Source organism: Neoarius graeffei, chromosome 7 (genome assembly GCF_027579695.1).
Source record: "Neoarius graeffei isolate fNeoGra1 chromosome 7, fNeoGra1.pri, whole genome shotgun sequence".
Lineage (NCBI taxonomy): Eukaryota > Metazoa > Chordata > Actinopteri > Siluriformes > Ariidae > Neoarius > Neoarius graeffei.
Window position 1 is genome coordinate 1,295,000 of NC_083575.1, and position 16,699 is coordinate 1,311,698.

A 16,699-nucleotide genomic window follows, 5' to 3' on the forward strand; every position below is an offset into this window, starting at 1 on the left:
TCACGGAGTCTTTGTGCTGTTATGTTTATCTCCAGTTTCCTTTGTACTGTGTTTTTTGATCTTCTTAGCTTTTGAATTTTTGCACTTTGCTTTTCTTTTGGATTATACTCTTTGGTTTTTTTTTTTTTTTGTCTTTTGTTTTGCCCTGTATATAGTGTATATAGTTTAAATAAACCTTTTGATTCTTTTTCTACTTCCGCCTCACGCCTCTGCATTTGAGTCATCCCCCTGGTGGCCTAGTGGGGGTTTGCTGGATTATCACACCAACGAACCAGGTTCGAATCCCAGCAAAACCCTAACAGAAAGACTCCGTCATGACCGACTCAGCAGAGGCTGCTTCAACTGTCTACCCGGCCAACCTTCAGGGAATTATGGCAGCTTTGACACGCTTCGGAGCGACCATGGACGCTCATGGACGTACGCTCACCAGCCAACGTGAGGCCCTCGCTCGCCACGAGGAACTGCTTCAGCAAATTGGGAAAACCCTGGCACAGCTGACATCTCTGCCTGCATCTCCTGCTCCTGATCCAGTTCCTGCTCCTGATCCAGCTCCCACTCCTGCTCCAGTGCCTCTTGCAATGCTGCCTTCTTCACCTCGCGAACCCAGCCTTCCTGCACCACAGAGGTATGACGGCAAGCACAGTGAGTGCCGAGAGTTCCTTACCCAGTGTCAACTCACCTTTGAGCTTCAGCCTACCACCTACACTACGGATCGCCGCAAGATTGCCTTTGTGATCACCTTATTAGCTGGTAAGGCGCGAGCCTGGGCTACTGCTATCTGGCAAAGACAGGGACCTGAGTGCTTTGATTTCCAGCTGTTTTCTGAAGAGATGCTTCGGGTCTTCGATCAGGCAGACATCAGTACCGACGCAGCCCGAAAGCTCATGTCCATCCGGCAAGGAGGAAGCGTCGCAGATTACGCCATCTCGTTCCGAACACTCGCAGCAGTAAGTGGATGGAACGAGACTGCCCTGGTGTCAGCCTTCCACCATGGTCTGTCTGACCCCATCAAGGACGGTCTGGCCTCTATTGGATGCCCAAGTGACCTCGAAACCCTCATCTCACATGCTATTCGTCTGGACAACAGGATGAGAGAACGCCACCAAGCCTTGAGCCCCCCCAGCCTCCCTACCTCTACCTGGAGACCGTCTACCTCCTTCAGTGACTGTCCAGAACCCATGCAAGTGGGTCGTACTCGCCTCTCCGCATCTGAGAGGGAGCGCAGAAGGAGGGACAAGTGCTGCATCTACTGTGGCAAGCCTGGTCATTTCCGAGCATCATGTCCCGAACTCTTGGGAAAAGGACCGCCCCGTCCAGCCGAGGGAGGGTTGTGACGGGGCCTACCCTCTCTCCCGGACTCCCTGGCCAAGGAATCTACATCCCGGTCTCCATCTCCTGGGGTGAGTCTGTCCACTCTTGTCAAGCTTTGATAGACTCAGGGGCGGCTGGGAACTTTATGGATATTCACTTCGCCCAAAGCATCAATATTCCGACTGCACCTCTTGAAGTCCCACTGTCTGTGTCTGCCCTCGATGGCCAAGCGTTAGGTGATGGAAGAGTCACCCAAGTTACTTCTCCAGTCTTCCTCCAGTCTCAAGGTCACAAGGAAGAAATATCCCTGCACCTGATTCCTTCACCTGAGTTCCCAGTTATTCTAGGCCTTCCTTGGCTTACTTGCCACAACCCTCGCATAGACTGGGTAACAAGCCAGGTTGTGGAATGGGGCCCTGCATGCCATGCCTCTTGTCTGCTCTCTAGCTCTCCTGTGTCTCCTGCCGAGCCCCCTGATCTCACCGAGTTATCTCAAGTTCCCACAGAGTACTGGGATCTCAAGGAGGTATTCAGCAAGAGCAGGGCCGCCGTTCTTCCTCCGCACCGGGCCTACGACTGTGCCATCGACTTGCTCCCTGGGACTACCCCTCCTCGTGGCAGACTGTTTTCACTCTCTCAGCCAGAACGCAAGGCCATGGAGGAATACCTCAAAGATGCCCTGGTCTCTGGGTTTATTCGACCCTCCACTTCACCTGCTGGAGCCGGCTTCTTCTTTGTCGGCAAGAAGGATGGGGGGCTCCGACCATGTATTGATTACAGGGGCCTGAATAAGATCACTGTGCGCAACCGATATCCCCTTCCGCTGATGTCCACAGCTTTCGACCTGCTCCAAGGCGCCACCGTCTTCACCAAGTTGGACCTACGGAACGCATACCACCTCATCCGTATCCGACAGGGAGACGAGTGGAAGACTGCCTTTAACACCCCGTCTGGGCACTACGAATACCAGGTGATGCCCTTCGGACTCACCAACGCACCAGCTGTTTTTCAGGCCCTAATCAACGACGTCTTAAGGGACATGATTAACCTGTACGTTTTTGTCTACCTCGACGACATCCTTATCTTCTCCAAGACCGTGCAGGAGCACCGCCACCATGTCCGCCAGGTTCTCCAGAGGCTGCTACAGAACAATCTGTTCGCCAAGGCCCAGAAATGCGAATTTCATGTTCCCGAGGTCTCCTTTCTGGGATTTATTGTACGGACAGGCCAACTCCAAATGGACCCTGCCAAGACCCTGGCCGTCCGGGATTGGCCTACTCCCAAGTCCGTTAAGGAGGTTCAGCGGTTCTTAGGATTCGCTAACTTCTACCGCAAGTTCATCAGGAACTTCAGTTCTGTGGCAGCACCCATGTCAGACCTCACCAAAGGGACAGGTGGATCTTATGGCTGGTCTCCTCAGGCAGAAAAGGCGTTCAAAGACCTCAAGGACCGCTTCTGCACGGCACCCATTCTGGTTCTCCCGGACACCTCCCAACCATTCATCGTGGAGGTGGACGCCTCGGACAGTGGTGTCGGCGCGGTGCTCTCTCAACGTTCGGAAGGAAAGCTGCACCCCTGCGCTTACTTCTCCCACCGCCTGAGTCCTGCTGAGTCCCGGTACGATGTGGGGGATCGAGAACTGCTAGCGGTCAAACTGGCCCTTGAGGAGTGGAGGCACTGGCTGGAGGGAGCACAACATCCATTCCTGGTTTGGACTGACCACAAGAACCTGGAGTACCTCCAGCAAGCCAAGAGACTGAACCCTCGACAGGCTAGGTGGGCCCTGTTTTTCAGTCGGTTTGACTTCACCCTCTCATACCGCCCCGGCTCCAAGAACACCAAACCTGACGCACTGTCCAGACTGTTCTCTGCCACTAACAGGGAGAATGAAGTCGGGCCTATTATCCCTGTGTCCCGGATTGTGGCCCCTGTCCGCTGGGGTATTGAGGAGGCTGTCCGACGAGCCCAACGCCAGGACCCCGGTCCTGGGACGGGGCCACCAGGCCTCTTGTACGTCCCACATCAAGCCCGGGCCAAGGTTCTCCAGTGGGGTCACTCTTCCCCTCTCACCGCCCACCCGGGAGCTCGGAGGACCCTGGACTTCCTGAAAAGACGCTTCTGGTGGCCTAACATGGAGAAGGAAGTAAGGTCATTTGTCCTGTCCTGTGAGGTTTGCACCAGAACCAAGAACCCACGACAGCGTCCCCAGGGTCTCCTGCATCCTCTGACCATTCCCCGGCATCCCTGGTCCCACGTGGCAGTCGACTTTATCACGGGTCTCCCTGAGTCACAAGGTAACACGGTCATTTTGGTCTTAGTTGACAGATTCTCCAAGGCCTGCTTGACTCCCGCCGGGTCCGCGGCGGGTTGCAATATCTGGTGGACTGGGAGGGCTATGGTCCTGAGGAGCGCTGCTGGGTTCCTGCTCGGGATGTCCTTGATAAAGAACTATGTCGGGACTTCCATTCGGCCCATCCGGATCGCCCTGGGAACATCAGGAGACGCTCCTAGAGGGGGGGGTCCTGTTAGGACTAGGACTGTTTTGGCCTCTAGAGGCCGCTGTTATTTCCTTTTCATGTCGTGTTTATTTTGGCCTCTAGAGGCCGCCACTGTTCCTGTGTTTTGTGTTTGTGTTAATTGCCTAATTATCTTCACCTGTGTCCTTAATTAGTTTGTCTATTTATACCCCTGAGTTCAGTCCTCGTCACGGAGTCTTTGTGCTGTTATGTTTATCTCCAGTTTCCTTTGTACTGTGTTTTTTGATCTTCTTAGCTTTTGAATTTTTGCACTTTGCTTTTCTTTTGGATTATACTCTTTGTTTTGTTTTTTTTTGTCTTTTGTTTTGCCCTGTATATAGTGTATATAGTTTAAATAAACCTTTTGATTCTTTTTCTACTTCTGCCTCACGCCTCTGCATTTGAGTCATCCCCCTGGTGGCCTAGTGGGGGTTTGCTGGATTATCACACCAACGAACCAGGTTCGAATCCCAGCAAAACCCTAACAGAGTGTCAAAGGCCATGGAAAAGAGATGGGTCTTCAGAAGGGATTTAAAAACAGACAAGGAAGACGCCTGTCTAATGTGCAGAGGCAGATCGTTCCACATTTTAGGGGCTGCCACAGCGAAAGCACGGTCCCCTCTGAGCTTGCACTTAGTTTTTGGCACCCTCAGGAGCAGCTGATCAGCTGACCTGAGAGAGCGGGTGGGTGAATATGGGTGCAGCAGTTCGGAGAGGTAGGGAGGGGCGAGACCATTGAGAGATTTAAAAGCAGTGTTGTAGAGTGGAGTGGAGAGAAAAGAGAGTGGAGTGGAGAGGAGTGAGAGAAATGAGAGAGAAGTGGAGAGAAAGGAGATTTTTGAGCTGTTAAGTTGCTAACAAAAAAAAAAGCCAAAAAAAGAAAGAAAACAGTTATAAAATGTTCTGCTCTATATCTGTTGTGTTTAGTTTGAGAAGTGATTTTTTTTATTATTTATAAGACTACTTTTCAGTTTTGTAAATACTGACTATAGTGTGTGAAGTCTTATTCTAGGTTCAAATTTATTTGAGAATTAGGCCATTCAGTTCAGATAAATGTTATGTTGTTGGTTGTTAAAATCTGGATGAAGGATATTTAATTTTATTTTTTATTTTTATTTTTCAGTTTTCCCCCCGGCGGCACGGTGGTGTAGTGGTTAGCGCTGTCGCCTCACAGCAAGAAGGTCCGGGTTCGAGCCCCGGGGCCGGCGAGGGCCTTTCTGTGTGGAGTTTGCATGTTCTCCCCGTGTCTGCGTGGGTTTCCTCCGGGTGCTCCGGTTTCCCCCACAGTCCAAAGACATGCAGGTTAGGTTAACTGGTGACTCTAAATTGAGCGTAGGTGTGAATGTGAGTGTGAATGGTTGTCTGTGTCTATGTGTCAGCCCTGTGATGACCTGGCGACTTGTCCAGGGTGTACCCCGCCTTTCGCCCGTAGTCAGCTGGGATGGGCTCCAGCTTGCCTGCGACCCTGTAGAAGGATAAAGCGGCTAGAGATAATGAGATGAGATGAGATGAGATTTTTATTTTTCAGTTTTCCCCCCGGCGGCACGGTGGTGTAGTGGTTAGCGCTGTCGCCTCACAGCAAGAAGGTCCGGGTTCGAGCCCCGTGGCCGGCGAGGGCCTTTCTGTGTGGAGTTTGCATGTTCTCCCCGTGTCTGCGTGGGTTTCCTCCGGGTGCTCCGGTTTCCCCCACAGTCCAAAGACATGCAGGTTAGGTTAACTGGTGACTCTAAATTGAGCGTAGGTGTGAATGTGAGTGTGAATGGTTGTCTGTGTCTATGTGTCAGCCCTGTGATGACCTGGCGACTTGTCCAGGGTGAACCCCGCCTTTCGCCCGTAGTCAGCTGGGATAGGCTCCAGCTTGCCTGCGACCCTGTAGAACAGGATAAAGTGGCTACAGATAATGAGATGAGATGAGATGAGTTTTCCCCCCTCAGGGATTGCCACCTTATTGTGGTCAAGGGGTTTGCATGCCTCAGTGACCTTAAGAGTTATACCAGCAGGAGCTTAGTCTTCAGGTGGGACACCCAAGTTGGACAGGTCTGAAGGTAGAGGCCTGACAAAGTGCAATCCACTTCTCCAGGTTGGGATTGGACACATAGCTAACAACCTAATTCCATGAAGAAAACACTGTTACTATAAGCACAGAAAAAAAGTGCTGGAGCCTGATGTGTACGCATGATGCCCCCTTCGCATTTCTGACTGCCCCCTCATATATGCCTGCCTAGAACCGGCCCTGCCACCATAACAAGGTTGAGGATGTATCTTCCAGGATCAAGGCAGTAGATAGTCTCTTATCCTTGTCTCCAACCTCTGATTTGGTTAAACAGAGAATAGGGTTACAGGCTGAAGCTGATCTCTTAGCCACTTCCCAGGTGGAGAGGCTAATCTTAAAGTCTCACAGTCGATTTTATGAAGAGGGGGATAAACCCTCCAAATTACTGGCTAGTCAACTTCATCAAAAAACTGCTTCTCACATCATTCCACAGATTAGATTATCTGATGGCTCATTAAGTGAAGAACATCAAAATATTAATAATCACTTTAGAGTTCTAGTCCAAGCTGTATTCTTCGGATTTGAAACCAGACCAACACCAATGTGACACTTTTTTTTTCTAAATTCAGAATTCCTACAATTGCCTCTGGTATCAAGGGGGATTTAGAACAACCTCTTACAATAAAGGAACTCACCTGTTCAATAATGGGCCTTCAGAGTGGGAAAGCCCCAGGCCCAGATGGGTTTCCCACTGAATTTTATAAAAAATTTAAAGATCAACTGGCCCCTATTCTTCTGTCAGTTTATAAAGAAGCATTGGAAAATAATATTCTCCCACCCACACTCTGACAGGCATCTATTACACTGCTGTTAAAGAAAAATAAAGACCCACTTGACGCTTCATCCTATAGACCAATCAGTCTGACAAACTGTGATGGTAAAGTTTTTTTTCAAAAGCTCTTGCACTTTGCCTTAAGCGAGTCCTTCCCTATATTATTTTTGATGACCAGACTGGATTTGTTCAGGGCAGGCAGTCTTATTTTAATTTGAGACTGCTGTTTAATATAATTTATACAAAATGAATGAATGAATGAATGAATGAATGAATCCTTTATTGTCACTGTTACCAGTGAAATTGACCATCAACCTGTCTTTACAGAGGGGGAACAGGAAAGGAAGACAGGGATAAAAGAAAAGAAACACAGTAGTAACATGAGGAAAAAAGAACCCCCCCCCCCCCCCCCCCCACACACACACACACTATGCTCCTATCAGGAGTACAGTGTGGGAGCATTTAAAAACCTCTGCACATAAGCACACAATAACACAAGTACACTTTAAAACATGGGACTTGAGGGGGGGAAAGGGGGGAAGGAGGGGGCAATCAGGGGTGGGGGGGAAGGGGTAGGAGGGGAGGGGAGGAGGTAGAGGTAACCCAGCGCAAGCAAGCAGCCGTCCGCTCCTGCAGCCATGCAAGTGGCGCTGGTCACGCACCCGCTTGTCACACTGGGGGTGAAAAATGGCGACCGCGGAAAATTGGGGAAGGAATGCGAAGAGCGAGAGTGTCTCCCAGCAGTGACCTTCTGGGGGAAATGTTGTCCCAGCAACGGCCTTGATCAAGGCCAGTGCTGTTCAGGGAGCCAAATGTCAATAAGATAGAGATTGTTTGGTCTTTCGAACAGACGCAGTCTTTACACATCCACACCACAAATCCATATCTGTCCATTTCGTCCATTCTGTTCAATTCAATTCCATTTGGTCTCCGAAATACGTATTCCTTGCAAAGCTGAAAGCTGCTCCGAGATAGCAACCATTGTGTGGTTAAAGTTCTGAATGTCCACAGTCCGAGTGCCAACAGCTTTGCCCACCACTCCAATCATATCGGGCAGCTTTGTGGGGCTTTGAACAGCTGTCACTGTTGTCTGATTTCCTCGATATACCAGGGCAATGCCTAATCCAATCAGCAAAAGTCCTGTAATCATGGTTCCAAATAGGTAGATATCTTCAATGTCCTCCACAGACGTTCCGGCAGGACAGGTGGGTTCCCCCAAACCCAGATACTGTGTCAATTTTGTTAGGAGACCAGTTTATCAAATCCATGCTTTTTTAGTATAGAAATTCATTGCAGAGAGAGTCTCTCAAAAAAAAAAAGTATAGGCAGACAAGATGAAACAAAGAGCACAAGCAGGAAAAAAGAGGAGAGGAGAGGAGATGCGACCGCCTTCCGTGAGAGCACGGAGGAAAAAAATCTGACACATCTCCAGAATCAGTCATATCACTCGATGCGGAAAAGGCATTTGATAGGGTCTGGTGGGCATACCTTTTCCATACCCTGAATCAATTTGGATTTGGACCTAAATTTATTAAATTGATCAAACTAATCTATACTGACCCAACTGCTTCAGTCTGTACCAACTCTATCTCCTCTGATTATTTTTCTCTTCAGAGAAACAGGGAGACCCACTTAGTCCATTGCTTTTTGTTTTATCCATAGAGCCGCTTTCTATTGCTCTAAGAAGTAATGTTAATATCCAAGGTATAACATGTGACAGTTTAACACACACTGTCTCACTTTACACAGATGATCTATTATTATATATAACCAACCCCACTTCTACCATACCAGAAGTTCTTCGTGTTCTGGAAGACTTTGGGAACATATCAGGGTACAAACTCAACTATGATAAAAGTGAGTATTTTCCTATCAACACACATGCTAAGTAAGGTCCCAGTCTGCCATTTAAACTTTCACTGGACTCATTTATAATTATATTTGGGGGTCAAGGTCACCAAATCCTTTCATAATTTATTTAAGAATAATTTTACTCCGCTCCTAGAACAGTCCAAAAAAGATATTAAGCGATGGTCTACTTTACTATTATCCCTTATTGGGAGAGTGAATTCTGTAAAGATGAACATAGTGCCTAAATATTTGTATTTGTTCCAGGGGCGATTTCTCAGAGACAACAAGGGAAGCCGAGCTTCCCCTAAAATTCTCTCCCCAAACTGCGGCGTCTACGACGTTGAATTCTCATTAAAACAATAACTTGCATAACATAATATATGCCCAAGATTGTATTTATGTTCATAACTATCCTGTAACTTATTTGAGTGATGTGTGACAAACTTGCAGTTCGCTACGAGAATCACCTTTGCTGCCAGGCTGTAACCTTTCTTATTTCAATGGGCTCTATGGACTGGCAGCAGTGTTGCCAGATTGGGTGGTTTTAAGTGCATTTTGGCAGGTTTTGAACATATTTTGGGATGGAAAACGTCAGCAGTATCTGGCAACACTGACTGGCAGCCGGGTATCCGTTGCAGTCTACAAGACGGCTCTGAACAGCCAATTTCGGCTAGTTGTTATTGGTTAAAATCAACAAAATCGTCACTTCCAGGGAAGCCAGGCTTCTCTGGGACTAAACGAGACAGTGGGAGGGACAAGAAGCCGGGCTGATAAGGATTATTGGAGGTAGTGTTTGAAAGACATGAGGAGGGCGGTACTTCGGCGAGGAACACGGAAGTATGATCAGTCAGTCCCTAGCGGATGTCGAGAAAGTGTAGTCGTGTGCTAAAGTGCTGTCCGAATTTCTTTTCATATAAACGGTTCTTCTCATTGATGTCTCTGTACATTACTCTGTAAATAAATGTAAATATTACTCATTGTGCTCCGTTAACTTTCATCCATTCTATCAGTTTGATCATTCGTGAATTCACTCGTTTATTTCATTTGTAGTTCAATCTGGTTGTAGGCTAGCTTGAGCCTTATTGGGATCTGCAGTGCTAGCTGTTAACAGAAATTGGTGAAGTCTCTGGAAAGCACAACCAGCTGGTATGACAGGGTCACAGACCATTTTCTGGAAAAGGAGCGGAGGGCAGAATTTGTGTATAAATAGTGTTCATGTTCATGAATGTGAAGTGTGTATATTGTTCAGTAATGTTAAGAGAATGGTGGGCTCTGTGTTATAGGTTATACCTGGGTATAATATTCAAGGTTCTGTGTGTTGCATAGCCTACCTGGTTATGAATTTCCAGACTGTGTTGCAGAAGATGTTCAAGGATGTGTTGCACAGCTGGGTGTTGTGTTAAAGACTCTGTATTGCATATCAGGGTATGATGTTCAAGGCTCTTCGTTGAATAGCCAGTGATTTTTGGATGTTTGATATTTTTGATTAAGGATATGAGGCACTAGCCTGGCAAGCCAGACTATAACATGAAATGTACAAGCAAAAATACTTTCTGCCACTAGGTGGGGTTGTCTAGTTCACTATGCTAATGGGGCACACCTTTCTATGCTTTGATATCCGGCCTACAGGTTTTATGATGAATGCGTAAAATGGGCTTCCCCTGTTTTAAAAACCAGCAGCCGCCACTGATTTGTTCCAAGCTATACCTGTGTTTATACCACAATCATTTTTAAGATATTCAATCAGATGATCTCTGCCTTTATTTGGAATAATAAATCTGTGAGCATTAGAAAATAATTTATGGAAAGACCAAAAACTGTAGGTGGGCTCTCCCTTCCAAACCTCTGCTCATATTACTGGGCGGCAAATCTTAACACCATCTCACTATGGTTAAAGGATTGGAATGGCGCTACCCCAGCTTGGCTTCAGATTGAACTGGCCACAAGCAACCCACATTCACTTCCTGCTCTACTCTGTTCATCTCTGCCATCAATAGTGAAGAACATCAAAGGGAACATAATTGTGACCCAGTCTCTACGTATTCTGAGACAATTTAAGAAATGTTTGGGTATTCAACAGATCTCCATACATTCACCTATAGTGAATAATCACCTTTTTCAGCCATCTTTGTTAGATAAGGGCTTCCAGACATGGCATAATAAGGGTATACATTGCACTGGAGATTTGTACGTTGACAATGTATTTGCCAGCTTTGAACAACTGTCTCAGAAATTTCAGTTGAACAACACTCACTTTTTCCGTTATTTACAAGTCAGGGATTTTGTGCGTAAAAAATTTGCTATCTTTCCAGGTATTCCCCCCTTAACATGTATGGATTCTCTATTGAAAGTTAATTTTATTACTAAGGGTAGTTTTTCAATGATTTACACTCACATTATGGCTAGACATAGTCCTTCTATTTCACATATCTGAGAACAATGGGAAAACGATATGGGGGTCACACTCTCTGATGAGGACCGGGATATGGCCCTCGCCAGGGTTCATTCATCCTCTATATGTTCAAGGCATGCCTTAATACAGTTTAAAGTGTTACATCAGCTACATTTTTCCAAGGCTAAACTTGCAAGAATATTCCCAAACTTAAGTCCTATCTGTGACAAATGTAAACAGACCACAGCAACCATCTACCATATGTTCTGGTCATGCTCAAAGCTTGCTCCCTTTTGGTTATCCTTTTTTGATACCGTGTCTCAGACATATGGATATGATATTCAGCCCTCCCCTTTAGCTGCTATTTTTGGTATAATTCCTGACTCAGAAGATTGTAGTTTCCTGGCTTACCTGCAGAAGGTGGTTGCTTTTTCCTCCTTATTGGCGAGACGATTCATTCTATTTAAATGGAAAGATGCGACTCCTCCAACACACAGCCACTGGATCAGAGATATGATGCAGAACATAAAACATGAGAAAATCAGATGCACACTTAATGGTTCCCTTCAGACATTCTACAAAACCTCGGACCCGTTTGTAAACTGTCAATATGTTACCAGGCCTAGAACTTTGACTTTATTGAATCTTGATCTGCTCTATATGAATGTATTTGGATGCACTTTTTTTTTTGTTTGTTTGTTTATTATGCTTTGATTGTCTGTTTTTTTATTGTCTTGTTTAGTGTCAGCACAGTTGTTATATCCTGAAAGATACCCTTCATTCTGATATTGTGTGTTTAATGATAAAACTCTCATAAATAAAATGTTTAAAAAAAAAAGAAGAGCACCTGCACAACTGCTGAAAAGTTAATACCAGCTATAACACAGAAGTGTTAGAAGGCACAGCGCATCACAGCTGCTTTGTGAGGGCTGAGGAACTGCAGACTGGTCAGAGCCCTCATGCTGACTCCTGTCCGCCAAGGAAAGGGCCTACAATAGACATGTGAGCATCAGAACTGGACCATGGAGCAATGGAAGAAGGTGGCCTGGACTGGGCTGTGAGCCGAAACCAAGGATACAGAAATGACATTGATTAAAGTCAGACAGGATGAAAGGGGCGGAGCTGGGGTGGAGGTGGGTTGAAAAATGGCTTGCAGAGGAAGCAGCAAAGGTAGGCAGGTTAAAGCAGTTTAAATAAGGCACTGTGAGAGATTTGCCAATAGAATGTGTAGAAGGGAATCAGCTGAACTGACAGCTGGTGTGGGCTGGTCTGAGATCAGCTGCAGTCAGCCGATGTTGCTGGGATTTAGGGCTGAGCTCAATTTCATGGCCGGCCAGAACTACGCTACGCTCGATTTTTGAGGGTCTTTGTTGTTTACCTGCTTTATGAACCTGTTGTTAAATATTTGAATGCACGTATTCAATATTTTGTTTTTATTTTTTACATATTTTATGTATTTTTTTTAATTATTGATTTTATAATGGCACACAATCCATCAAGTCTCCTTTTTGTTTATCTTTTGCACTGTTGCACTTCGACTTCTTTCGTGTTTATAACAGTAAAATTTAAAAAAGTGTTATTTCCCATAATTTACTAAAACAAATCTTTCCTGCTAACACGCTTGCTAGCTAAATAAAAATACATGAAATATAAAAAAATTAAAGGAATTAGAAAACTCTCTTAGATTAGATTATTTGCTTGCTAATTTTGCGAGACTGTGAGACTCCTCCGTGTTGTTAATTTGCCAGGTTAGCTTACAGTAGTCGGTTATTTTACATTCGGAAACGAAATAAACCTAAACCAAAGTCAGAAACAGTGTGTGAGTTTTGGCTTTGGTTTGTCATATAAAAATAACTGAATGATTCCACGTGCATGTGCGTTACGGCGGGCTTGTTCCACACCACAACATAATGAAGGGACACGACAACAAGCATGTGAGTTTAACCAAACTAATAATTTATTAGAGAAGAAAACAAACAAAATAATACCATATGTGTAGGGAAACATAAGTATAATGATGTGTCTGAATGGGTGCAATGAATGCATCAGTAGATGGACCAATGGGGGAAACAGAGGAAAAGAGATAGCGAGATAAACAAGTGAGGTGGGGAAAGAAAGGGAGAAAATAAGCAAAATGCCAGTGTCAAATGCCCCTTTTCCACCAAAGCAGTTCCAGGGCTGGTTCGGGGCCAGTGCTTAGTTTGGAACCGGGTTTTCTGTTTCCACTGACAAAGAACTGGCTCTGGGGCCAGAAAAACCGGTTCCAGGCTAGCACCAACTCTCTGCTGGGCCAGAGGAAAGAACCGCTTATGTCAGCGGGGGGGCGGAGTTGTTAAGACCAACAACAATAACAAGACCGCGAAAGATCACCATTTTTAAGCGACAAGAAGCAGCAGCTGTACAAACGCGAAGTCATCCATTATTATTATTATTGTTGTTGCTGCTGCTGCTTCTTCCGTGTTGTTTTTGCTTTGATATTCGCGCCAAGGTTTATGCAAACGTAGCGACGTAACTGACGTATACAGTGACGTAATGACGTGGCTTCCCTTAGCACCGCGAGCTATGGAAAAGCAAACTGGTTCTCAGCTGGCTCGCAAGTTGAACGAGTTGTGAACCAGCACCAGCACCGGCCCCGAACCAGCCCTGGAACTGATTTGGTGGAAAAGGGGTAAAAGAAAACTCAACTAGGTGCCTAAAAATGCCCTGCTGTCTGAGAGAGAGAGAGAGAGAGAGAGAGAGAGAGAGGTGACAGACACAGCAGGAACGAGACGGACTCGTGGTAGTGTGTGTAGTTTATTATTCCCAGTTCAGGAAACACAGGGGTAGTATTTTTAACCTTTCTTTCTTTTTTACAAATACTGATCAGGAAACATCCTGTTTGTCCTCCTGCTGTAGAACCTGAAACACGTCTTTATGAAACGTTCATGAGGAGAAAATAAAAATGGAAAAGTCCTGCAGATCCACAGCACCACACACATCAACATGCAACCCTCTGAAGGTTTTCCACTTTATTCAGACCTTCGGAGGGTTACATCAGGGTTTCATTAACAAGAGGTGGAAAACACGGTGGCCTTTCACCTCTCTACCGGAAAACGGTGACGCTCATATCCCCACTCGCCATGAGACTGCGTTCACTCCAACTCGAACCCTTTCAACAATGACTGAGATTTTTTTACACGTGAATCTCACAGAACCGTCAACAGCATCGACTTTCCTCATTACAGAGACATCTGTCTCCTCGCTGAATAATACCGTACACATTTCCAACACGTTCTAATGTGCTTCTGCAAGTCTATAGTGGGGTTTAATGGAATGTGGTGATTCTAATGGCTCCTGATGGTTTATCTAACAGTCCTCTGGTGCTCATCTGTGAGTAAGGCCTTACTGGGTTCTGGTGGTGTTGAAGAATAAACCATTAAATCTCTAATGGAAACCTTCAGGAATCTGATGGAACCCATTAAGACCACTCTCGTTATTTCAGTGATGAAAACCATTACAGAGTTTCTGAACAGATTGTAAAGTGTTTTTAATGCAGGGATCGTATCTCTACACTGCTCATTGGAATAAAAGGAGTTTTAAACTGAACAAACTCGTTAATAATTTAATGATTAACAAGAGCAGAAATACTGACAGTAATGATGCTGTAACAGTGCGCGTCATACACACATTATAAAGGGTTTATAAATGTGCTACAAGACTCATAGCTTTCTGTTTGTTCACATATTTCATCTGAAACATCATTAATAAACACACACAACCTGAACTGCGGGTCAAACGCTGCTGATAAAAAAATAAAATTAAACTGAATATCACTCATGTTTGCATTTGATGGCTTTAACACACACAAGCATCTAAACGTCAAAGTGCACCATCAAGAACTGTTCTTAAATTAACACATAAAAAGTGCTTTACCCTTTAACATTCTCTCTCTCTCTCTCTCTCTCTCTCTCACACACACACACACACACACACACACACACACACACACACACACACTGAGAACAGACAGTAGACAAGAGCAGAGAGACATTAATCATTAAACACAAGGTTAAAAATAGAACACAAAATCAAAGTGAGCCTTAATTGTGAATCAAATTAATCAAAACCCATGAAGTTCAATTAACCTAAATGAGTATCAAAGTTCCGATAATTAATCAAATGAATAAAAACTTGCCGAGTTCTGTTCATATAAATAAAGCTTCAAACGAATGCCATGATGGGAAGTCAAATTAATAAAAAGTAAAAGTAGTTTAAATGGCAAGTTTAAAATCAGTAGCAATGATGAATCAGATGAATTAAAACCTGCCGAGTTCCGTTCATTCAGACGGCTTGTTCTGAAAGAATGAGTGAGTCATGTCAATCAAATTAATCAAATCTCAGACAGCTTGATTCACTTCAACGATCTGAATCATTAAATCATAATTGTGAATCAAATAAACACTGGCAAAGCTCAATTCACATCCATGGGTAGTTCAAATGAATTGAATCAGGAATTGAACAAAGCGAGTCACTGTGTCTAATACTGGAGCAAAGCCTGGCGTTTAGCACTCACAAACAGAACAGGACAAGGTTGTGGATGTGTTCAGTAAAATAAAAGTGAGTGATGTTTCTGTCGTTCTGCCATCGTGGATCACACCATCGCATGTTCCGGATTATTCCACACTGGGACAGGCGCAAGTCAGCCGGTTAATCAATCCATGTGATCAGTTCATTAGTGTTCAGTTAGGCTTAAAAACACAGGAGAGTTAAAAGGATGGAGCAGGGTGGGGCCTAGGAGGACGGAAAAGACATTTGGCACAAAAGGTCAAAGGTCAGTAGGGTCCTTTGGAGGGTCCAAACACGGCGAGGGGGAAGTGCTTGACATGAGACGACCACTGAGCGGCGAGCTGGAAGAACTTCACGTCGGTCCACTCCACACCGTCTATAGATACTGTAAAACACATGCTCTTAAATTAACACACACACAAACTGCTTTAGCCTTCAACATTTATAAACACACACACACACACACACACACACACACACACACACACACACACACACACACACACACACACACACGATGGACAGTGGACGAGAGCGAACACAGCAAAGACACATTAATGATCAGTTCAAATAATAAAAGGTGAGTCACTCTACCAAATTATCATCACAAAATCAAAAGAATCCTCAGATGATAAAAGACGTGCCTGGTGTTTAGAGCTTAAGGAAGATATTACTGCTGAAGAATGGAAGTATGTATGTTTACAGAGCCAAGTTCAAACGATAAATACACGGTTTAAGTTACTTCAGTACAAATGGCTGATGGGAATATATATCACTCCAGTAGTACAACATCGTATTGATCCTAACACACCTGATCTGTGTGTTAAATGTGGTACACATAAAGGGACTCTATTTCATTGTCTTTGGGAATGCTCCATTATCCAAGAATTTTGGAAGGAAATAATTACAACTTTGTCTAAGATTACTGATGCACATCTTCCACTATGCCCTAAGCTCTGTATACTGGGACTTTTCCCAGAAAATTGTGCACTCAGTAAGTATGAGAAATCAATGGTCATATATTGTTTACTTGAAGCAAAACATAAAATTGCTCTGTCATGGAGATCTATGTATAGGCCAAGTAAGCAAATGTGGGCTGAAGGACTATTGCACTGTATAGCCATGGGAAAACTGACATACATTATCAAGGGGAAATATAACAGATTTGTTAAGATCTGGGATTCGTTTATGGAGTTTTTGGAGGGAGAGGGTTTGTCTGGGACTGTGTAGTTTAATTTCCATTTTTGCTCATGTTGTTC

General features: G+C 44.9%; 1 protein-coding gene across 3 annotated transcripts in view; it reads right to left on the reverse strand.

Annotated features, from left to right (window-relative positions):
* Positions 1 to 13,669: 13,669 nt before the first annotated feature.
* The window catches only part of pacs2 (phosphofurin acidic cluster sorting protein 2), a 77,644-nt gene continuing 74,614 nt past the window's right edge, over positions 13,670 to 16,699 (reverse strand). For all 3 annotated transcript variants that reach the window (XM_060925068.1, XM_060925067.1, XM_060925069.1), the window contains one exon: positions 13,670 to 15,825. In XM_060925068.1, coding sequence (XP_060781051.1) covers positions 15,707 to 15,825 — 119 coding nt within the window. In that variant the 3' untranslated portion in view covers positions 13,670 to 15,706. The remainder of the gene's footprint in view (positions 15,826 to 16,699) is intronic.